This window comes from Chionomys nivalis, chromosome 1, assembly GCF_950005125.1.
Source record: "Chionomys nivalis chromosome 1, mChiNiv1.1, whole genome shotgun sequence".
NCBI lineage: Eukaryota > Metazoa > Chordata > Mammalia > Rodentia > Cricetidae > Chionomys > Chionomys nivalis.
The window spans coordinates 28,052,715-28,076,385 of NC_080086.1; the positions used below are offsets into that span (position 1 = coordinate 28,052,715).

A 23,671-nucleotide genomic window follows, 5' to 3' on the forward strand; every position below is an offset into this window, starting at 1 on the left:
TTGGGAGAAGCATAAACGTCTTTATTTTTAATGAATTTAAGATTGAACTAGTTAGGTCCTTTTAGTCACATTGAAGTCTCACAATGTTATCTTCCTTTCTTTGTGGTTTGGGGGATGGGACTCAAGGCCCTGAATGCCACTCATGTTTTCTGTCACTGAGCTGCACACCCAGACCACAAGTGACCTAATGAGTCTCCATGGCTGAACGCTGGGTGATAACCATTAGTCTCACCACTAACAACAAAAGCATATTTGGATTCGAACCTTTGACTGTAGGTCGGGTCGTAGGGTAACGACACCTTCACAACCGTCATTTGTTGGTCTCTTTGGTGCTTGTCAGGACATGGGCTTGAAAATTCTATCAAATGCCAAAATCAAGAAGCCAGTGGACTGCAGCCGCCACCGTCCACTCTACAGCTCCACTGCCATGGATGGAGGTAAGCTGCTGGCCTCGGCCCCGGGACTCGGAAAACCTCTTCTGCCCTTGGACTGAGTCTATCTTCTCTGACCGGTCCCGGGTCATAGAAGCAGGACGGCTTCAGAGAGTCTTTCAAGCCTGGGTCCCTTATCTGTCCAGTCTCTGGTCTCAGCTCTCGGTACATACTTCCCCAATGACCTTTCTACCTCTCCTCTCCTTGACGGTCCTTTGCTTTGTGTGGGTTCTCTAGTTTGATTATGAATTTCTTACTAGCAGTCTCATAATGAGTTTTCCAAATTTGTCTTCTAAACCTTGTCAGCAGGTGGCAGTGTTGCCCGGGAGGCTGGGTTCGCATCGCCTTCGCCTCCACCTCAAACAGAGGGTTCTCGGGTCCGCCAGTACTTCCCAGAGACCTGGCTGTGGGAACTGTTTCCGGTCGGGTAAGGGATGCTAGAGACCACAGAAAACTCAGAATCGTCATTTCAAAAATCTCAGTGTCAGAAACTCCTCCCCCAGGGTCCCAAAACAATCACTCAGAACGGACTCATATCTCACACCCACATCGTGCATACCGCATGCTCGCCCCAAATGCACACTGGTGCTTACACTCACTACGTGCTAGTTTTGGCAAGCCACAAGCCACAGAACCATGCCACCCCTTCTCCCTCCCGTATATGCACATCTCCCTCACCTGGGGGACTCACACCCAGTGCAGGCGGCTCTACTTTTCCATTTGCAGATCAGTTCTCTCGAGTGCGCTCAGCTCCCGCGCCTCACTCGGGTTCTTGTGTTCCTAGTAACTCAGGAAACAAGGTGGTCCAGGTCACAGTTCCTGATACCATCACGGAGTGGAAGGCTATGACATTCTGCACCTCCCAGTCCAGAGGCTTTGGCCTCTCCCCTACTGTTGGGCTGACCGCTTTCCAGCCGTTCTTTGTTGACCTGATGCTGCCTTACTCAGTGGTTCGTGGGGAATCCTTCCGACTTACAGCCACGGTCTTCAACTATCTCCAGGACTGCATCAGGGTGAGAGCGGGACTGCTGGAAGCAGTACAGCCCTGTAGGCCCACCAGATTGGAAGCATGCCAGACTTCCCTGGGCAATGCCTTGTGGGTGTCACAAGCCCTGAGTCCCTAAGTCACTACCCCTTCGCCTCCCACCTCCCTTCTTTCCTTCCTTCATACTGTGAGTGGAACACACGGCTTCAAGCACCCTGGCCAAATGTCTGACCACTGAGTTACATGCCAGAACTCTTTTGTTTATTTATTTACCTACTTACTTTATTTATTTATATGTTTATTCTTTGACAGTTCCATACATGAGTTTGTTTTGGCCGCTCCCACCTCCCACTATCCTCTCTCACCCTATTCCCACCTCCCACCTGCTTTTATTTTGAAATAGAGGCTCTCAAAGTTGCTTTCCCCGGCCTTGAACTCACTCTGTAGCCTAACTGGGGACCTGGACTTGAGCTTCCTGCCTCAGCCTTCCAAGGCGTTAGGGTTTCCAGGCCTGCACTCTCAAGCTCCACTCTCTTACCTTTTCTTTCTTAATTGTTCAGATTCAGACTCACCTGGCCCCGTCAGACGAGTACCAGCTGGAGTCCAGGGCAGCCGGTCAGGCCTCCAGCTGCCTGTGTGCCGACGAAGCCAAGACCTTCCACTGGGACATCACGGCTGTCAAGCTGGGTAAGAGAGGGTTAACTGGCTGGGGAAGCCGACAGGACCTGAGCCCTCCATGTTTCCCTGCCACATTCGCTTGTTTCTGCTTTCCTTCTTGTTCTTCGCCTCCACCCGTTCCCTTCTGAGGCTGTGTGATAAGTCAGTAAGCAAAGGCTCCAAGAGACGAGCAAACAGATGAGCCCAATCAAGACTATTCCCAGTGTGAAAGGAGAGCTTTTGGTATTGACAACAGGACAAGGACCTATTGTGTGACAAACTCTGTTCCGACTACTTTAATATACCCACTCATTTTTAAAAAATAATTATGTTTATGTGTATGTGCCAGAGTATACCATGTGCCGTGTGCATATAGGAGCCTGGGGAGGTCAGACGAAGGCATCACATCCCTGGAACTGGTGTTATACATGGTTGTGAGTCACCATGTGGGTGTTGGGAACTGAACCCGGGTCCTTTACAATAGCAGCTGGAGATTTTAACCACTGAGTCATCCTTCCAGCCCCTGTACTAACTCATTCAATCTTTATACCAACCAACTGGCTGCCTCTCATGGAGTAAATCTCCACAATCAAAAGATGGCCTTTTGACTTAATAGTTATAAACTATTGGAAAATTTAGTGGGTTGGAAGAACAAATTTCTGGGCTGGCTTCAAGCTCACTATGTAGCTGAGGATGGTCTTGAACTTCAGATCCACGCCTTGAGGTCCCGAGTGCTAGGTTTATAGGCATACGTGACCACACCTGGTTTACGTGGCACTAAGGTCTGTCATGAAGCAGTCAAGCTTCAAACCACAGCCGTGGGCTCACCTGAAGACTTGAGAGAAGACCCGCTTACTTCAGAGGCCCTGTTTCTGGCAGGTTCATGGACCGAATGCCACATTCTTAGCCTCAGCCGTGAGCTGCAGCCCCCATTCCACGTCTCACAGGGGTCTTCTCTGGGCTGCTTCACCGCAAAGCTGCCGTTCTCCAGAGCCCACGGCTGGCAAGTCTGCGTGCCAGAGAGAACCTGCAGCCTCTGTATGACAATCAGAAGGGCTAACCCATTACTTCTGCTCTATCTCATCACTAAAAATAAGTCACTTGGGGTCCTGCCTCAGTGGCAGAGTGATGGCCTAGTATATGTCACAAAGTCCCCAGTTCCACCCTCAGCACCAAAATCACACACACACATACACACAAACAAAAAAAACAAACAACAAAAAAGCTATCTACTTTACTCATTGGACTCACTCAATCCAGCACACACCCCAAAGGAGGTAACCATCAAACTGCAGGACTCCCACATCCTTAGAAGTCACCTTCCACACTGCCTCCCCATCCTTGGCATCACCTGGGAATACCTGAGAAGCGCAGAATCCAGGCTGCATCCCAGGCCTCTGAGCTAGAGCTTGCCCCGTGACAAGGTCCCAAGTGATGGTTGGGCCATACCAGTTTGAGAGTCTCAAGGGGGAGAGGCCTCGCTGGCCCCTCTGGTTGTTATGCTGACTCTCCCCTTCCTTTACCTCCCCTCAGGTCATGTCAACTTCACTATAAGTACAGAGATCATAGACAGCAATGAACTCTGTGGGGGCCGGAAGGTGGTTGTCCCTAACAGAGGCCGGAGCGACACTCTCATCAAGCCAGTCCTTGTCAAGGTGAGGTCTTTCAGGATGGCTATCAGAGGCGGAGGCAGCAACCCCATAGGATGCTCAGTGCCCCACCCTGCCAGTCAGATTCACAGCCCTCACACTCTCCCTCCAGTCTGGAAGTTTCTATGTTCTCCTCTGTTGGCCCTTCCATCTTAGTTGTTTGCCTGACATACGTGGCCTGTGGAAGTGCTCAGTGTGATGCCAGGCTCAATGCAAATACTCAAATGAGCAGTAGCTTCCCTGATTAGAATTCGTGATGTCATCAGTTGCTTTTCTAGCCCATGACAAACCCCATTGTTAGGCTTGCTTCTAAAAAACTTTCCTTAAGTTTCCTCTAACCATAGGCTGTGTTGGGAAAGGGTCCGTTCTCTTACATTCCGAGGGAAGTGTGGGAGCTTGAGGAAGAGCCTCCCCTCCATCCTCCCTGCTTCATCTGATGCTCCCTCCATTGTACCGTGCAGCCTGAAGGTGTCCTTGTGGAGAAGACTCACAGCTCATTGCTGTGTCCGAAAGGTGGGTGGACCCGAGAGGGTGGCTGGGTTGATGTCCTTAGGGCAATAGGTGATTCTCATACACAAAAGGAGTCTGCTGAATGTGGTGGCACAGCCTACAATCCGGGTCGAGTGCAGAGGCAGGAAGATCACCACGAGTTTGAGGTCAACTTGGTCTAAACTGGGAGTTCCGGGCTAGCAAGGGTCATGTAGGGTGAGACCTTGTTACCAAATCAAACCAAACCAAACCAAAACAAAACAAAACAAACAAGCAAAGCAGAGGCATCTGCAGGACTAGGAGGGAAAAGGGAGTCTGGGCTGTTACCCTTGCTGGGATCAAGGAACTGAAGGGCAGGGTTTGGAGGAAAGGAAAGAGGAAAGGAAAGGAAAGGAAAGGAAAGGAAAGGAAAGGAAAGGAAAGGAAAGGAAAGGAAAGGAAAGGAAAGGAAAGGAAAGGAAATCCTAAGAAGCATATGTATGGCTTCTTGAAATTTATTTTCAGCAAAGCACCACTGTGAATTATCTTAAATACTGCTGTGCCGCACCCTATAGGATGTGCTGGAGAGTACAGGGCATAGGAAACCCTAGATCACAGAACTCGCTTCAGAATCCCATGATTTCCACCACCCACGTCACCTTTTCTCTGTGGTCACAGGAGAGGTGGTTTCCGACTCTGTCGCCCTGGAGCTCCCTGGGGACGTGGTTCCCGACTCTACCAAGGCTTACGTTACTGTTCTGGGTAAGCGGGATGCTCAGACAAGGTGGGCTAGAGACTGCAGCTGCGGAGTGCGGGCAGCGTGGGGACTTGAAACACTCCCAGTCTGAAGGAGGGGAAGAAGAAAAGCAAAGCCTGTTCAAGAGCAATGCCCCAGATGGGATTACAAATCTAGTTTCAATTGAAGGTGTTGTTTGAGGCTGCAGGTTAAGAGCACATTCTGCTCTTCCAGGACCAAGCAACCATGTCAATGGACTCAAACTTGCTTATAACTGTACTTCCAGGGATCTAGCACACTCTTCTGGTCTTTGAAAGTACTTACACACACACACACACACACACACACACACATTCACACACAGAGATACATACAATAAAAACATATATCATTTTTTAAAAATGAGGGAATTGAAGCAGGATAAAAATAAAATCTTTTAAACTACGAAGTTATTGGGTCAGGAGAAAGCTTGCTGTTACAGATGCCGGATATGTGTTTGAGTTTAAGGTATCTATAACCCGGGTAGAGAAAAGATAAAATATTTGCTGCACACATTTATCAAAGAAGCATCTGTGTTCAGCTCAGAAAGTAGCAGCCGTGTTGGCACAAACTACACAGCGCACTTCACTCCTTTGGGAGAACAGTGGAAATGAGACATGGAGTTTGATGCATTCATCTGCCCCTGAGCCCCTTTGTGACCTGGACACGGTCACAGATAACCCCAGCCTTCCTTCCCCTCTGTGAAACAGTGGCAGTGACCAACCCTCAGCACTGACATAGGACTAAGATAGGTGATGTAGAACTGTCACTCCTGGGAGGAGCCGGGGACTGGCCAGTCCTTTCTTTAGTCTCTCACCTCTACTAAGATCCCTTCCAGGTCACGTTCCCTGTTGTGACTGTGACCTACTAGTAACTTGGCCACTGCGTTCATTTCCTCCAGTGTATCAGCCCATGAGATTTGTCTTCACCCTGAGAACATGGATCATTTCTTTTCCCTTTCTGTCTCTGACAAATTTCTTTAATACAGTCTGATGTCGAGTGCATATTTATAGATTTGAATTGAACCTAATGTCTAAAACATGAGTGAGTCATAGTATCCTGCTAGCTGGCTTATGGGGTGTGTGCTATGTCAGTAGGCATAACTTGGAGAAAGTATCTGTGTTGTTTGTCTGGGAGGAATGCGCCCTTTGAGGGGAAATCTATGTGCAGTTGAGGAGCTTAGGTATTAAGGCTAAGCATGGCAGGTTTGGTGTGCCACTCGCAACATCTCTGGCAACATGTAAAATCCCTGTACTCCCTTAGACAGCCCGAGTGCTTTACTGAACTACTGCTTTTACATGCGCAGTATCAGAGAACTGTGTTAGACTTGCTGGCTTTTAGAAAGGTGATTGTTTTCTAATGCTGTCCTCTTGACTGTGAACCCCTAATGCTGTCCCTGTGACTGTGAACCCCTAATGCAGTCCTCTTGGCTGTGAACCCCTAAAGCTGTCCTCTTGGCTGTGAACCCCTAATGCTGTCCTCTTGACTATGAAACCCTAAAGCTGTCCTCTTGACTGTGAACCCCTAATGCTGTCCTCTTGACTGTGAACCCCTAAAGCTGTCCTCTTGACTGTGAACCCCTAATGCTGTCCTCTTGACTGTGAAACCCTAAAGCTGTCCTCTTGACTGTGAACCCCAAATGCTGTCCTTGTGACTGTGAACCCCCAGTGCTGTCTTCTAGACTGTGAACCCCCGGTGCTGTCCTCTTGACTGTGAACCCCTAATGCTGTCCTCTTGACTGTGAACCCCTCATGCTGTCCTTGTGATTGTGAACCGCCTTAGTTTCCTTGTCTTGTTTTATGTGTATGGTGTTTGTCTGCATGGATGTATGTCTGTTGTCTGGTGCCCACAGAGGTCAGAAAGAGGGTATCAGATCCCCTGGAACTGGAGTCACAGATGCTTGTGAGCTTCCATATAGATTCTGGGAACCCAACCCAGGTCCTCTGCAAGAGCAGTCAGTGTTCTTAACTGCTGAGCCTTCTTTCTGGTCCCTAACTGTGAGCTCTTAAAAAGGTAGAAAACATGGTAAGCTTGCAGGTTCTCCCTGGGACACACAGCAAGCTCCCCCTAAATCACAGCTATTATGTGTTTGAAAAAAAAGTCACTGGCCAGGTGGTGCTAGCACACGCCTTTAATCCCAGCACTCAGGAGGCAGAGACAGACCGAGTTTGAGGCCAGCCTGGTCTACAGAGGGAGTTCCAGGACAGCCAGGGCTACACAGAGAAACTGTCTTGAAAAATCAAATGAAACTTTCTCCTTTCCTTTTTAATCCACATCCTTTATTTCTCTACCTGAATCGCAGGAGACGTCATGGGCACAGCACTCCAACACCTGGACGGCCTGGTGCAGATGCCCAGTGGCTGTGGCGAACAGAATATGGTCATTTTCGCTCCCATCATCTATGTCTTGCAGTACCTGGAGAAGACAGGGCTGCTGACTGAGGACATCAGGTCTCGGGCAGTTGGCTTCCTGGATGTAGGTAAGTTAGACCTTGCTTCCTTGGACACCCTTCTGGAAGGCTTACAAAAGGTCGATAAGCTATGGAGAAGTTTAGTCTAGAAAGCGCCCGCATCCTTGCAAATCTTGACGATGTGAGTTGAAGTTGCCCTGACATCTGAAAACACATCTTGGTTCCTCAGGGTACCAGAAGGAACTGATGTATAAGCACAGCAACGGCTCGTATAGCGCCTTTGGGGAACAGGACGGAAATGGCAATACATGGTAACATTGCCTGCTTCCCGACAGGTTCCATACTCCAGAACCCAACTCTTGACCGCCCCCTCCCCTTCCTCTCTCCCCCTGCAATCCCTTCCTCTTGCTCTCAGCCTCTGTCCTTCAATACTGCTTAGTTTTGCTCACACCTGGTCAAGTCCCTCACTCTTTTCCCCAGGCTTCAGTGAACTCTTTTCCAGATCTCCAAGGCACTGTGTCTTGGCCCCCTTCTAGAACCAGAACAAACTGGAATTGTGTGCCATCATCTGGAGTGGTTTTTTTTTCTTCTGTCATGTAGGTTGACCGCCTTTGTCACAAAATGTTTTGGCCAAGCTCAGAAATTCATCTTCATTGATGACAAGAACATCCAGGATGCCCTCAAATGGATGGCAGGAAACCAGCTTGCCAGTGGCTGCTATGACAACGTGGGAAAGCTCCTGCACACAGCTATGAAGGTGGGCGTCGCCGAGGGTCCTGCATCCCCCGCTGTGTCCGGGAGTACCGTTTTAGGTCTAGCCCTGCTGTGGGTGGTCCTGGTCAGGTGCCTTCCAGTCTGGTCTTCAGTCTTGAGGTCTAGAGAATGAGAAATCTTCAGCGTCCTAGGGTTCAGATCGAGGGCTTCGGCATCAGCTGGGAATTCGTCTGAAATGTAAAACCTGGCTCCTACCCAAGACATCGTGAGTGGAGTGAGAGAGAGAGCAAGAGCCGATGGCCTGTGATGATCTCATTAGAAGCTGAAGTTCCAGACACTGGACCAGGCAGTCTCGGGGTCTCTTGCTATTGCCTCAGGCCTGAAGCAAAGTCATTTCCCAGTGTCTTCTGTAAGGGGTTTACTCTGTGCTGGGCACTGTTCTCAGTACTTGTTTGATTCTGAATGTTTATAACACACCAGTGAGCTAAGTACCCGTGTGCTGCTATTCATCTCATTTACAGATAAAACAAAGGCCCAGAGAAGCAGTAAACTTCCCATTCTGTAAACCAGCCACTAAAGGCACTGGCCCAGCCAGGCCCTGACCCCGCCCCCAGCCCTTGTTGCCTTTACTCCTTCTCTGTTAGTGACTTTCCCTGTTGCTCTGATACAATACCCAACAAAAATTGTGTAAGGAAGGAAGGGTTTAACTTGGTGCACGGTTTGATGGAAGAAGCTGAGGGAAGTCATGGCATGCGAGCTTGAGGAGGCCGTAGGTCACATTGTATCTGCAATCAGGAAGTCGAGAGACATGCGCGCTTGTGCTTGGTTCATTTCCTTCTTTGTTTGCAGTCCAGGACCCCAACCCATGACTGGCTACACTCCAGTGCTCTTCCCACTGTGATCAACCTACCTAATCCCCCACGAGCATGCCTAGAGGCTTATCTCCCAGGCGACTGTGTATCTCCTCAAGCTGGCAGCTTAACCCTCACGCTCCCCAACACAGGGCAAGGTGCGGGTATGTGGAAGAGCTTGCGTATTTCACAGCACACCCAACGAGATAGACGTGTATGGACTTTCCAAGCGGAATGGTTCCCATTGATATTCTAAGACCTGGACCAGTATCCCACACACTGAAATTACGCCCTCATGCCGATCGTATCAGCCCCCACCTTCCTCCTCTGTTACACAACTCTGTGGCTGTCTGCTTTCTGCCGCTGTGGGAACTTAGATGAGGAGAAAACGTTTTGTTTTGGCTCACGGTTGCAGAGGTTTGGGTCCATAGTTGCTTGGCCCCATCACTTCAGACCTGAGTAGAGGAGAGAATCCTCTGGGACAGTGGCTTAATGGAAAACAGGAAGCAGAGGCACAGACAGGAAGGGAAGGGCCCTGTTGTCCCCTTCTAGGGCACACTTACAACAACCTAACTGCCTCCTACAGCCCACCCCCTAAAAGTCCTGCCACCCCCCATAGCACCACAGGCTGGGAATCAGGCCTTCAACACATGCGCCTTTATTCTGGGGTGCTGTTGGCGCGTGCCTCAAGACACACACAGGAGCTGATCAGAACAAAATCCCAGGGTTTTGTTTTGTTTTGTTTTTTGTTTTGTTTAAATCCTTCTTTCTTACCAGAGCCAAACAGCCCATTAAGAAACTCATCATAGTGGTTTGGCATGAAAGCACCCGTTAAACTCCATGACTGTGAATTCCAGACTTAGAGTGTTTTAGCTGTGTACCCGCGAACAAGCCATTTCATGTTTTTAAGTACTTATTTTCTTATTTATGGAATAAGGATAATTTAGATTCTGTAGTTTCTCAAATTTCCAAAGCTCTTTCTAGGAACAGTGTTGTGCAGCGAAGGCTATACTTAATCTTCTCTGGTTAAGGGGTTGGGCTTGAGTTCCTGGTGGGGGGTGGGGGGCGTTTCCTGTGAGAAACTTATTCCTCCACCTCTAACCTCTAATATATCTCCTGTTAGATCTTCTAAGTGCCCACCTAGCTGGCAGTCTCAGGCTGTCTCCTCCTGTGGCTTCCATTGAAGTCTTGCCTACCTCACTGTGTGTCCTGGGCAGGCAGAGCTGCAGGAAGTGCCAGTGGAGACGGTTTCTTCCCGCAGCCTGCACACTGTTCTCCGAGGTGTGGGCTGCAGCTCTGATCCCCATCTCCCTGATTCCTCCTAGGGTGGTGTTGACGATGAGGTTTCCTTGACTGCGTATATCACAGCTGCACTGCTGGAGATGGGGAAGACTGTCAATGTGAGCTCTCTAAATCCTTGTCTTGTCTGCCCCTAGAGACACTTATTCTTCTTTGCCCCTATTATATCTTAGTGTGTGTGTGTGTGTGTGTGTGTGTGTGTGTGTGTAAATTAGAAGACAACTCGTAGGAGTTGGTTGCCTGCTTCTACCACATGGGCTCTGGATATTTGGGTCATCAGGCTTGGTGGGCAAGTGACTTTATCTACTGAACCCGTGGTCCACCGTTCACTCTGTTAAAGTCAAAGATCCAATGACGCCCTTATTGGCTCCCGTCTTATGAGAAATGCCTTATGAACCCAGTTGTTCCTCTTGACCTTTTAGGACCCAATGGTGAGACAAGGTCTGCAGTGTCTCAGGAAGTCTGTCGCCTCCACCCGCAGCCTCTACACCCAGGCCCTGTTAGCTTATACCTTCTCTCTGGCTGGAGAAGTGGAAACCAGAAGTGCCCTTCTTCACAAGTTAGAGCAGCAGGCCACTGTCTCAGGTGTGTGGATCATGCTAGGCATTCTTTGGAATTGTTAAGGTGTGCTGTGAGGTCGGCCATCATTTTCTGTGCCGTCCTCTGCCTCGTCTATGCTCAGTCTCAGGGGTTCTTTTGGTAGAAGCTGAGTCATAAGCTCATCATTGGGAGTTTTGAGAGAAAGTCCCTTTAAGTCACCAAAGACATGACTGTATATTCGGAACATGGTAATGTATTTGCTGAAGTTGGCCAGATTTATTGGTGTCATAGAACCATTTTGGAGATGTTTGGTCTAAGGTCAATTTGGATATATTTAGAAAATATTTGAAGTTATAACAGAGTCATAAGTGAAAACATCAGTACATTTTCTTCTTCTATATGTGTAGAATTACATTTCCAGACAGAAATTTAATTTCAGCTTCTATCTATAGAGACACCAGTACGACACTGTCCTCTCATGTGAGCTCAGGGTAGTTTTTTGTCTTGTTCATGACTCTGATTGAGAGTGGGCAGGTCCCACCTGTTTCCCGTGAGATTGATTTATTGCGCTTGTCTCTTTTGTGTTAGCTTGTATTGTAGCTCACATGTTTTCTGTTTAGTTCTTCCTGTTAGATGACCCCCTTGAGCTAACCAGTATCTCAGCTTCTTCTAAAGCAGTCTCCTTCCACTCTTTATATCCATGAATCGTCAAGGTTTATTTTTTTCCCCATATTCTACCCAGTTGCCCTATCGGTTTATTCTGTTTGATGGCCCTCATTAGCATATTTTCTGCTGTGATTCCTTAGCATTCATATACATATCTTACCATTTTTGTTGTCAAAATGGTTAGCCTTTGAATAAGGGAAGTAAATGATGAAAAATTACTGAAATCTTGTTCGGCAGCAACAAATACCCTAAGCACATAAAATTCTTATGAGAAGTTTTTTTTTTTAATTAGCACAAGATTACTTATTTGAATTAGCACCAGAACCTATAAACTAACAAGAATAGCCCTCACATATTTCCACAGTAATAACATTTATAGAGCTTCTATCTTCACCTTAGGGAATTATGTGTGGTTGTGTGCACATATACACGCACACACGCGCGCGCGCGCACACACACACACACACAGCACATGTATTCAGGGCTAATTGAATCAGCTGATTCTGAGAGGTATTTTCTAAACCATGACTGATTCCTGGCTGACACTTCTCCACTTTCAGGTATGATGTTTACTAAGTGAAAATGGGAACATCTGTCAGCTCTTGGCACACTTTTGCAATGACGCTTTCTTCTCTATAGGTGATTCCATTCACTGGAGCCAGAAACAAGCTGTTTCAGATGCCAGTCCTTGGTCTGAGCCTAAGGCGGTGGATGTAGAGCTCACAGCCTACATACTGTTGGCCCAGCTCACTAAGGACAGCCTGACCCAAGAGGAGGTAGCCAGGGCCACTAGCATAGTTGCTTGGTTAGCCAAGCAACGCAATGCATATGGGGGCTTCTCTTCCACTCAGGTGAGCAGCTGACTTCTCTGGCATGGTCGGGTAAACTGTGGAGATAAACATCTCCCTTGTCCTCTGGGTCCTTATAATCTTAAAGAAATGGAGAAAAAGTATATGGAAAATATACAGAAGGGTTAATGAAATCAGGTCATGTGAACATGTTTTAAGATAAGCCTATCAGAGCCTTCCACACAGACACTCTTTTGTTTTGTTTTTTGAAGACAGGGTTTCTCTGTGAAACAGCCCTGGCTGTCCTGGAACTCACTCTATAGACCTTGAACTCACAGAGATCCACCTGCCTCTGCCTCTTGAATGCTGGGATTAAAGGTTAGGGCCACCACTGCCCGGCCCACACAGGCACTCTTAAAACAGGAAAGAAGGTCTTTATTGCTGGCCGGCAGCTGTACTGGGAACTTGCCCAAATCCTGCCGCTCTGAACCTTACAGTCCTCTGTCATTTATGTACACAAACCACATCCTGGTTGTCACACTTAGCAAGAAGCAGAACTACAGAAACCAAAAAGCAAGGTCAGTATTTAGGGGCTTTTCTGGAACTAAGAACTAGGTCTTTGATGGATTAGGTCTTTATTTCCATTTCAACATGTGTGTGGGGCCTACATGCTGGGTTTTAAGGTCAGAATGGTGTCTCTAACATGGCGTCAGTTATGTTAAAGTCTGGGGGCCTATTACAATGTGAGTGATACCAGATGAATTTGGTTTTCTTTTTGTGGAGAATTTTTATATGTGTGCTGGTTAGCTTTTGTCAACTTGACAAACTAAAGCCATCTAGGAAGAGGGACCCTCAACTGAGAAAATGCCTCCATCAGATTGACTTGTAGGCAAGTCTATGGTGCATTTGTTTGTTTAATGTTTGCTGTGGGAGGGCCCAGCCCAGTGCAGGCAGTGCCACCACTGGGCAGGTGGTCCCATGTGATATAGAAGAGCAGCTTGAGACAGCCAATGGCACACATCTTTACTCCCAGCCTTCAGCCTGCAAAGACAGGCAGATCTCTGAGTTTAAGGCCAGGCAGGGCTACAGAATGAGTTCTAGGACAGTCAGGACTACACAGAGCAAAACAAAAGCAGAGAGAGAGAGAGAGAGAGAGAGAGAGAGAGAGAGAGAGAGAGAGAGAGAGAGAGAGAAGAGAGAAGAGAGAAGAGAGAGAGCACTGAATAAGCCAGGAAAGCATGCCAACAAACAGTATTGCTCCTTAGCCTCTGCTTCAGTTCCTACCTCCAGGTTTCTGCCCTGCTTGACTTCTTGCCTCAATGATAGACTGCAATTTAGTCATATAAATCAAATAAATCCTTTCCTCCTCAAATTGCATTTGGTCATGGTGTTTATCACAGTGGGAGAAACCGAAGTAGGACAACATGTAAACAGGAATAGGACATTCATAATTATGGCAAAGTTTATTTGTTAACAAATTATAAAGCCTATTAGGGGATCTGTACATATAAAAATTGAGGGTTCATGGACATGTTCCCTTCTCCTATTGCAGGTATTGGAAAGTTAATAAGATACAATTACTCTACTCCAAATGTTTACACCATAGAAGGAAAACTAGTCACATTTCATACAAAGGAAGGAGCACACATCTTTAGTCCTAGTACTGGAGAGGCAGAGGCAGAGGCAGAGAACTGATCCCTGAGTTCGTGGCCAGCCAGACCCTGTCTCAAAATATCATATAAATGAAGGAGGATCTGAAATCAAACACCATAAAGATGAAAATTTTATCAAATTTAATTGAAAGACTGTGTGTGTGTGTGTGTGTGTGTGTATGCATTTATATCATCAACTTGAAGGCTAAGCGAGGTCTTCGTGTGTGCAGGTGTGTGTGTAGTGTGTGTATATGTGTGTGCCTATTAGAGCAAGCACACTACCATTGAGCTACATGCTCAGTCCAGACTTTAAAAAACAAAATCTTTTTTTCAAGAAAGTGATTAAAAGAGAGGATCTAAGAGGATATATAAATTTTGGTAGGCAACTACTAAAAGGAAGAAGAAATGATGTGAACAGAGACACCAATCTATAAAAATGCAGATTGGCTACTGGGAAAAATGGTTTAGCTGGAGCCAATGGGACAGAGGTCGGCTGGAAACCAGAGAAGCTCACATTATGGAGGGTCTTGCATGGCAGGTTTCGAGTTGGCACGTAATTCCGAGAGGTTAACGGTGGCGAACTTTGATCTTTAAATGTTACTTCAGAAAGGCTAAGCTGTTGTTTGGTATGCGGGGTAATTCAGAGGAAAGAAACCCAGGTCTTGGGAGACCAGGAGACTGTTTCGTTGAACTAGGAGAGAAGCAGAAGCAGATAAAGAAGAGAGGTAGAATTTGTGATAAATTTGAATGTATCACAAATTATCTTGGAGTTTAGGGTGTAGATCAGTGGGAGAGCACTTCCTAGCATGGGCTGGGCCTTGGGTTCAATTTACAGTATACTCATTATACATGCATACAAGTACATGCATGCACATATGTGTACTGCACACGTATACAAGTACATACATGCACATATGTGTACTGAACATGTATACAAATACACACATGCACATATGTGCAGCTTCTCATAACAGGGTAGCTAGTCATTATTACATTGTTCTGAAATTTAATTAAATATTTAACATGTAAAAATTACTTGAATGAAGAAAAAATATATTTCTTGTCTTCATGGGAATTACAAATTGATTTATTAAAATTAGTGTCAGGCTGGGTGGTGGCACACACCTTTATTCCCAGCACTTAGGAGGTAGAGGCAGGTGAATTTCTATGAGTTTGAGGCCAGCCTGATCTAGAGAATGAGTTCCAGGACAGGCAGGGCTATGTTTCTTTTGTTTGTTTGTTTGTTTGTTTGTTTATTTATTCTGAGGCAGAGTTTGTCTGGGTAGCCCTGCCTGTGCTAAAACTCTGTAGACCAGGCTGGCCTTGAGCTCCCAGAGATCTGCCTGCTTCTGCCTCCTCGTCCTGGCATTAAAGGTGTGCACCAACACCAAACCAATGTAATGTTTTTTTTTTTTTAAAGTACTGTGCCTCATTTCAGGGAACTTTGCTTGTTGTTTTTCCTTCGGGGATTGAAAATGGTTTTTATGCCAGTTGGTGGTGGCACATGCCTTTAATCCCAGCACTCGGGAGGCAGAGACAGGTGTATCACTGTGAGTTTGAGGCCAGCCTGGTCTACAAGAGCTAGTTCCAGGTCTGGCTCCATAGCTACAGAGAAACCCTGTCTTGAAAAAACAAAAAAGGAAGTTTTATTTATTTTCAACTTTTGCTGCTGGGGATTAAAGCCTGGGCCCTGTGCCTGCTAAGCACACAGTCTGATAAGCACACAGCTGGCTATACCCCAACCCTTCATGGAAATTCTTGATCAGGAAAGACGTCTTCTTGCCTAGCCCCAAGTAATTATAATACATGTCAATATCTTGTCAAGAAGTGAGAGAAGGCTTTACAACCGTCAGTGACACGTACCTGTCAGAATTGTTTTTCACGAAAATCCTTGGTGATTATAAAAGGCCTCTCTCTTTCATACACACAATCACACACATATACATATATACACTAACACACATATACACAATCACACACACACACACACACCGAATCTTGCCAGTGGGAAGGTCCTTCTGTTGAATTGCTTCAGTGTGGGGAAGCAGTAGGGATCCCATGGCTCCAGCTCACAGAGGGTAGACAGAGCTTTCCAGGGGACGCTTGTCTGAAGCTTCCACAGGACTGCCCCACCCTCCTGCTTCACAGGGCAGTAATGCAGTAACTATGCATGCTCTTTTGCTTTCTTCGGGGTATGGAAAGTGAGGCTCTTTATTCTGCAATATGCATTTGACAGTGTCAAGTAGGTAGAAATTTTTACAGTAGAGAGCACAACGTAACAGTTTTCCTGGGCATTTCATTTTCTCCCTCTCTATTGTAATTTATATAAATTTTTTTTTTAATGAAAAGCTTCAAGCTATAAAATACAATGTGCTCTTAGTGACAGTGTGTCTTATTCAGAACTAGAGAAAAGGTAACGTGTGCTCAGTGGCTAAGAAGCCTTGGACTGAGAAAAAGGATTGTCCAAGGGTTCTGGTACCCTCTCCAACCAGACAGAGGTCATCACACAGATGGCTGCAGAATAAATAACGGCAGAAGGGGTGAGTTTTCGAGGACCGTCAAGTTCTCGCTAGTTCCTTCAACAAGAGAGCTATGGAATGTACAACGAGCCATTATCCACTTGATTCTAGAAATAACCCTTTGAAGCTAAGTTCTGTTTCTAAGCATGAATTCACTGGAATGGCCAGATGGCCCAACGCTGTTCAGTAACAACCTGCTACTGATGATTTCCTATATGTGTAAGTTGTCGGAGTTTCTGCATCAGCCTCTCAAGAAGAGGTGAATAAGTTCTCTTTATGCTTGGGAGTGCTCTCACCCAAGCCAGCTTCAGCTACTGGGTGTTGGTTACAGGGTCCTTCAAGTTAATTTGCATAGCTCACTGAACAGTAAGCATGTGTTTGTTTTACTCCAGGATACTGTGGTTGCCCTCCAAGCTCTCGCCAAGTATGCTGCCATTGCCTATGTGCCATCCGAGGAAGTCAGCATGGCTGTAAAATCCACTGAGAATTTCCAGCGCACTTTCAACATAGAGTCTGCCAACCGACTGGTCCTGCAGCAGGAGGCACTGCCCAGCATCCCTGGAGTGTACACTGTGGAGGCCTCAGGCCAGGGCTGCGTCTATGTGCAGGCAAGCAGAGGGCCGAGAGGAAGGAGTACAAGCGAAAACAGTGTCGGAATATTCTCATCCCAAATATAAATTTTCAATCCCCACTCCCTCCCTCTCCTTCGTCCCTCCTCTCCCTTTCTCTCGTTTGGTGTCTCCCCCTCCCCCTCCTTCTTTTCCCTCCCTCCCAGCTGCCTTTTCTCCCTTCCCGTGTGTGTATGTGTATGTGTGTCTCCCTTGATGGTAGTCTGAGATACACAAATTTGAAGTCCTTCCTTATTCTGATCTGGCTATCTCTTTCCACTAGGTGGTGTTGAGATATAATGTTATCCCTCCTAAAATGCCAGAGACTTTTAGCCTTCAGGTGGAAACAGAAAAGGCTAGTTGTGAAAAACTCGCTTTGCCTCGATCCTTGACTCTCACTGTTCATACCAGGCAAGGAACACTGGGGACACCTGGGTCTTGGGAGCTAAATTTGTGTGTGGAGGGGGCGGGTGGAGTGGGGGTGTGCCTATGCTCCCACACATGTGTATGAGGATGTAGAGTGTAGCAAGAGTGGAAATAGTAGTTGACCTAAGTCTGCTTCTTCCTGCCCCCAGTTATGTGGGGAGCCGCAGCTCTTCCAACATGGCCATTGTGGAAGTGAAGATGCTGTCTGGGTTCAGTCCTGTGGAGGGCACCAAGCAGTCAGTGAGTGGCTTCTGTTTCTTCCATTGAACTCTCTTAGGAAACCTAACATTACTGATGAACCAAAGTGTGGTGAAGTTGGCATCATCCTATATATCTATGTACACACATCATCATATATATCTATAGAGATACATCATCCTATATATCTATAAATATGGACCATCCTATGTATCTATGTACACACATCATCCTATATATCTATATAGATACACCATCCTATATATCTATAAATATGCATCCTATATATCTATGTATACGCATCATTCTATGTATCTATATACATATGCCGTCCTATATATCTCTAAGCATAGATCATCTACATATCTATGTACACGCATCATCCTACATATCTATATACATACACCATCCTATATATCTGTAAACATGGATCACCCTATATATCTATGTACACAATCATCCTATATATCTATATACATACACCATCCTATATATCTATATAGATACACCATCCTATATATCTATAAACATGGATCATCCTATATACTATGTATGCACATTATCCTATGTATCTATGTACATGCATCATCCTATATATCTATATAGATACACCATCCTATGTATCTATAAACATGGATCATCTATATATCTATGTACATGCATCATCTTATATATCTAAGTACACACATGCACACATTTACAACTCAAGTTCGGACCATCTGAAAGGGCTTTTGAGGTCCCTCAGATATATAAAATGGAAGCAGTAATGGTTTTAGCTCCTATTTTATGCTAAGGATGGAACCAGGGCCTTGCATATGTTAGGCAAATACCGTACACGTGGCCTAGGTGTCTCGCTTTCTTTATTCTGGAGCACTTGAAACTGGCCAGGAAAAGAGCAGGGTCATGCTGGCCATGTACAACAGTATGGAAAACATACTGGAATTCAAAGGTGGAGTGAAAGGAAAAAAAGAATCATATGTGTTAGTACATATCTCATGATAAAACTGAAATGCTGTCGGTTTAAAATTGAATAAGAGGCTCTACTCCAGGGACAGCAAAGAGCCTGGTCCTGCCTCCTCACCTCTTTCTTTCCTCCTTTTCAAATCTAGCTTCTGCAGCAACCCTTGGTGAAGAAGGTCGAGTCCGACAAAGACACGCTTAACATATACCTGGAGGAGGTAGGTGTTCAGAACTAACCCGAGAGCGGGGCTGTGTGTGCATTCGCAGGTGTCCCTTCAAATCTGCATGTCCTAGCGTCACACACACCGACACGCAGGACCTGGGAGTGCACAACGTGAGAGGAGGCTACTCCATGATGGTGCACCAGGACACAGGTGGGGCCCTACAGACAAATGTCCTCACACAGGTTGACATCCCCAGCTGTCTTCACCGTTTGAGATTTCTAGTAGACATATTCAAGAAACAAAACAGAATATGAAGAGAACTAGCTTGTAGCAAGTGGTAGAATATTAGTGATCCTTGGGCACTTTGAGCTTTGTGGAAATGAGAAGTTAAATATAGCATGTTGATTTAAATTAAACTTAAAAGCACATAGATAATTTGAACACATACATGTATTGAGGTCTCACTTTCACTGGCAACAGTTCTAAATATTTTTACAATCTTTTTTTTTTTTTTTTTTTTTTTTTTGATTTTTCGAGACAGGGTTTCTCTGTAGCTTTGGTGCCCATCCCGGAACTAGCTCTTGTAGACCAGGCTGGCCTCGAACTCCCAGAGATCCACCTGTCTCTGCCTCCCGAGTGCTGGGATTAAAGGCGTGCGCCACCACCGACCGGCTATTTTTACAATCTTAAAGCACTTAATTATTTCAATAATTCTGTGAGCTAAGTCTGTAGCTCAGTGGTAGAGTGCTAGGAACTGACCCTAGTAGACACAGTTGAGAAAACTTTAGCTGGGTGTGGTAGCTCACACCTTTAATTCTAGAACTTGGGAGGAAGAGGTGGATGGATCTCCATGAGTTTGAGGCTAGCCTGGTAAGACTTTATCTCAAGAAAATATTTTTTAATTCAACTTTCTTTTTTTTTTCTTTTGCCTTTTTTGAGACAGGGTTTCTCTGTGGAACAGTCCTGGCTGTCGTTGAACTCATTTTATAGACCAGGCAGGTCTTAAACTCACAGAGATCCACCTGCCTCTGCCTCCCAAGTGCTGGGATTAAAGACGTGAGCCACCACCACCCGGCTAACTTTATATTCCACAACATTTCAACTCTATAATCTATTGACACATAAAATGATATATGTATTAATGAGAGCCTATGTATATGCATCTATTTCTGCACCTTTGTGTTCCAGCATGTGTTTTACACTGTCAGCCCGCCTCCATTCTTTCTGGTCAGTTTCAAATGCTCAGTAGCCACAAGCAGCGTTGCGACTCTAGATTATAATGCGTGCTTAACCTCAAAACCTTTAACCAAGCTTGCTCTGAACCCTCAGTTTTAGCTATCGGTTGTGTAGCTTTGGGCAAACTGTTGAAAATCTCTGTTTCCTTAGCTGTGAAATGAGCTATTGGTAAAAGACAGATAACTATATCTTCCCTAATACTATTTGGTTTCTATTCATTTATATGCAGTGCCGAGGGTTAAACCCAGTGCCCTACCGTTGAACTACATGCTAGGCCTGTAGTGCTAGTGAGAGGATTAAATGATTTAGGGTTATAAAAGTATTTGAAAATGTTCCTGACACAAAATAAGCCCTCAATACATAATATATGTCCATATTGTTTTATTTGAAGGCTAAGATTAGCTTTAATTCAGCTTGTTTTTATTTCAATAAAATTAGAAGTTCCCAAGGACCCAGTAACAGTCTAAAATCTGATGTATCTCATCTCTAATTCTTATCAGATTTTGTTTCACATAGGGAATAACGTTATCTTTATTTTATAGCCAACAGAAAAGAATGTACCAAACTAAAATTTACTTTACTGTGAATATCCATGTCCCATTTTCAACCCTCTGCCCGGCCTGTCCATCTTTTAGGAAGAAGCATTGGTTTGTTTGCTTGTTATAGTCGTAGTACAGAGGGTCACACCCACAACGTCAGGTGTGCTCGGCAAACATCCCACCATTGAGCTAGACCGTCCCCCTTTTCACTTTAGTCTTTTTCTCCTCCTTCTTCTCTTTCTCCCTCCTCCACTTCTCACTGAAACAAGGTCCTGCTGTGTCACCCAGGCCCACCTTAGACTCTTGATTCTTGATTCTCTTGGCTCAGCCCCCTGAGTGCTTGGAGTGCAGGTGTGTGTCACCATGCTGTCCTCAGGCGTGGTTCATTTTAGTTGTGTGTGTGTGTGCCATGTACCTGTGGGTGCCCGTGAAGGCCAGAAGGGTGCGCCGAATCCACTAGAACTGGAGTGGCAAGAGCCTGTGAGCCAGCCACCATGGGTCTGAGACCCCACCTCAGCTCCTGAAGAGTAGCAGGGCCTACCCGCTGAGCCGTCTCTCTGGCCCCTCATTTTAATGTGCTTGGTCTGTGTGCCCCACAGCTCAGTAAGAAGACACAGGCTTACACTTTGACGATCAGCCAAAGCGTGTTGGTCACCAACTTGAAACCTGCAACTGTCAAAGTCTATGACTACTACCTGCTGGGTGAGTCCTACATGCATCTCCCAACATGGTTTAATGGCACTCTTTATGGCCTCTCGCTCTTAATTTTGCAACCAATCCTTCCCAAGACAAGCAGCAGCAATCATATTACCTGACCTAAAACACTTTTTAAAAGTCACCTAAAAACCTGGAGATACATCTTACCAGTAGAATGCTTGACAAGCATTCACAAGGCCAGTATTAGGGGGTGGAGGTGGGGAGCGGGGAGAGGAGCCAAGCACGGTAGTAGATGATTGTAATCTCAGTACTTTGAGGTAAAAGCAGGAAGAAAGATAAGGGCTGCTTTAGCTACATAGAGAGTTTGAGGCCAGCCTGGGCTATGCAAGACTCTGTTTCAAAACAAACAAATGAAATAAAATTAATAAATAATCAAAGCTCATCTACAGAAGAGGTCCTTTACATGCTATGATCTTCAGACCAAGAGAACACAGCAGACCACTGTTCTCAAGGAGTTGATGAGAGCTGATGTTTCCCATGTAATTAATAATTCACCGTAGCACAGTGTTAGTGATTGACAGTGCCTGTAATGCTAATGAGCTCATGACACAGAGACATCCGGACGTGGGTAAAGCAGAACTTTGACCTCTGAAGGATCGCCTCTGAGTTCCACCAAGAATAACATGTCAATTCATTTCACAGATGAGCAGGCAGTGACCCAGTACTCTGACCCTTGTGAATGAGGTAAGTCCAGCAGGGAAAGAAGTCGAGTTGGGGTGGAGTGGAGTGGTGTCATGCAGAAAGATGAGGACTTCTGGGCAGGGGAGACTCTGGGGAGAGAATTCTCTTTTGAGATATTGTTGTCTTCAGAAACTTCTTTTGGTGGAGTGTGCTTCCATGGGGTCTTACTTTGTGGCTCAGGCTGGCCTTGAACTTGAAAACTTCCTGTCGCAGTTTCCTAAGTGCCACACTGTCCTAAAGTCTTAAAGAGAGCACGATGTGTCCATAGCTCACATCAGAAAAAAACTAACAGTGGCATTTGTGTGATGTTTTCTATCTGATTATCACTGTATTGTGAGGGTATGTATATGTATTTCTGCTGTCTGTCTGTCTGTCTCTCTCTCTCTGTGTGGTGGGGATGAGGCAGAGGACAACCTTCTACCTTACTTTTTGAGACGTGGTCTGTCATTGGCCTGGAGCTCACCAGCTAGTCTCAGTTGGCTGGCCCGCAGATCCTGCAGACCCTCCTCTCTCCACCTCTCCATCTCTGGGAATGCAAGCGGGCAGCGCCACACCAGACTGTTTTCAGACGAATTATGGGAAATGAACCTTATGTCTGAAAGCCAAGTACTTTGCTGACGGAGCCATCCTCACAGCCTCCTTGTATGATTTTTCAAAACAATTTATTTTTCTATTGGCTTAGACAATAGGTGATTTTCCCTATTTTTCCGTAATATATCTTCATGGTATGAAAATACTGAAACGAAGAACAAGGCAGACAGAGAAAAGTGAGGGAACGAGAGTGGGAACAAGAGCCCAGCCAGGACATGGTCCTAGGTCTTAGGAGAGCATCCTCGGTGAATAAGACCTTCATGTCTTCTGCTGCTTACTCGCTCGCTCGCTTGCTTGCTCTTCAGGATAGAAGCTGGAAGGGAACTAAGCTAACCTTGCTCTGTGACACTGGACATTATTTTGCCTCCTGAAGCGGAGTTCATTCGATCACACTGTTTGATTCTCTGATTGGCTAGTGGATGGGTGGCAGATGAATATGCCTGAACCTCAGGTGCTCTGCTTTCTTGTAGAGAGGCAGGGTATGGATCCTTTCACACCGGAGACTCTGCAAGGAAAGATCCCCACAGAAGAGAAATGACTCAGCTGTTCTTTTCCGTACCCGGGACTCTCAGAGGGCGGGTGGTGGTAGGTGGTGGAGCAGGGAAGATGAACATGTCTTCTGGAGGTTAAATCTGGGGAAGATGGGACTCAAAACTTTGAGATTAGGCTAAAAACATGGAACTTCTGAAAGGCTATCAGTGTATCTGGCTCTGTGTTAATTTTTTGAATGCTGGGATGGTTTGAACGCGAATGTCCCCTATAGGCACAGCTATTTGAATACTTGTCTCTGGTTGGTGGTGCTGTTTTTGGTAGGTTTTGGGGGTGTGTCCTTGCTGGAGGCAGGCTTTGGGGTTTCATACTCCACTGACCATTCCCATTTCACTGTTTCTGTCTTGTGCTTGAGCACCATGACTATGTAAGCTCTCATCTCGCTGTTCCAGCTGCCAGGCCCACCTGCTGCCATCATCCCCCCCCCCCAACCCCCCTATGAAGATGAAGGACTCATTCCTCTGGAAGGTCTAACAAACCCTTCCTTCTGTAAGTCACCTTGGCGGTGGTTTCTTCTTACAGATCAGGGTTATCCTTTAACAAAACCTTGACAAGGGGCTCTTCCCTTCCTTTAAGCCTTCTGATCAGAACTTCTCAA

At 46.1% G+C, this 23,671-nt stretch overlaps 1 protein-coding gene across 1 annotated transcript in view; it reads left to right on the plus strand.

The window, feature by feature from the left end:
- Positions 1-23,229, plus strand: part of A2ml1 (alpha-2-macroglobulin like 1) — a 45,010-nt gene extending 21,781 nt beyond the window's left edge. Inside the window, exons 17-36 of the mRNA XM_057762887.1 lie at positions 341-437; positions 738-858; positions 1,216-1,444; positions 1,977-2,103; positions 3,607-3,728; positions 4,184-4,235; positions 4,869-4,952; positions 7,268-7,444; positions 7,605-7,686; positions 7,976-8,132; positions 10,266-10,340; positions 10,662-10,824; positions 12,085-12,296; positions 16,797-17,012; positions 17,296-17,423; positions 17,588-17,678; positions 18,746-18,814; positions 21,135-21,237; positions 21,895-21,936; positions 22,995-23,229. Coding sequence (XP_057618870.1) covers positions 341-437; positions 738-858; positions 1,216-1,444; positions 1,977-2,103; positions 3,607-3,728; positions 4,184-4,235; positions 4,869-4,952; positions 7,268-7,444; positions 7,605-7,686; positions 7,976-8,132; positions 10,266-10,340; positions 10,662-10,824; positions 12,085-12,296; positions 16,797-17,012; positions 17,296-17,423; positions 17,588-17,678; positions 18,746-18,814; positions 21,135-21,237; positions 21,895-21,935 — 2,346 coding nt within the window. The 3' untranslated portion in view covers position 21,936; positions 22,995-23,229. The remainder of the gene's footprint in view (positions 1-340; positions 438-737; positions 859-1,215; positions 1,445-1,976; positions 2,104-3,606; positions 3,729-4,183; positions 4,236-4,868; positions 4,953-7,267; positions 7,445-7,604; positions 7,687-7,975; positions 8,133-10,265; positions 10,341-10,661; positions 10,825-12,084; positions 12,297-16,796; positions 17,013-17,295; positions 17,424-17,587; positions 17,679-18,745; positions 18,815-21,134; positions 21,238-21,894; positions 21,937-22,994) is intronic.
- The last annotated feature ends 442 nt before the right edge of the window (positions 23,230-23,671 follow it).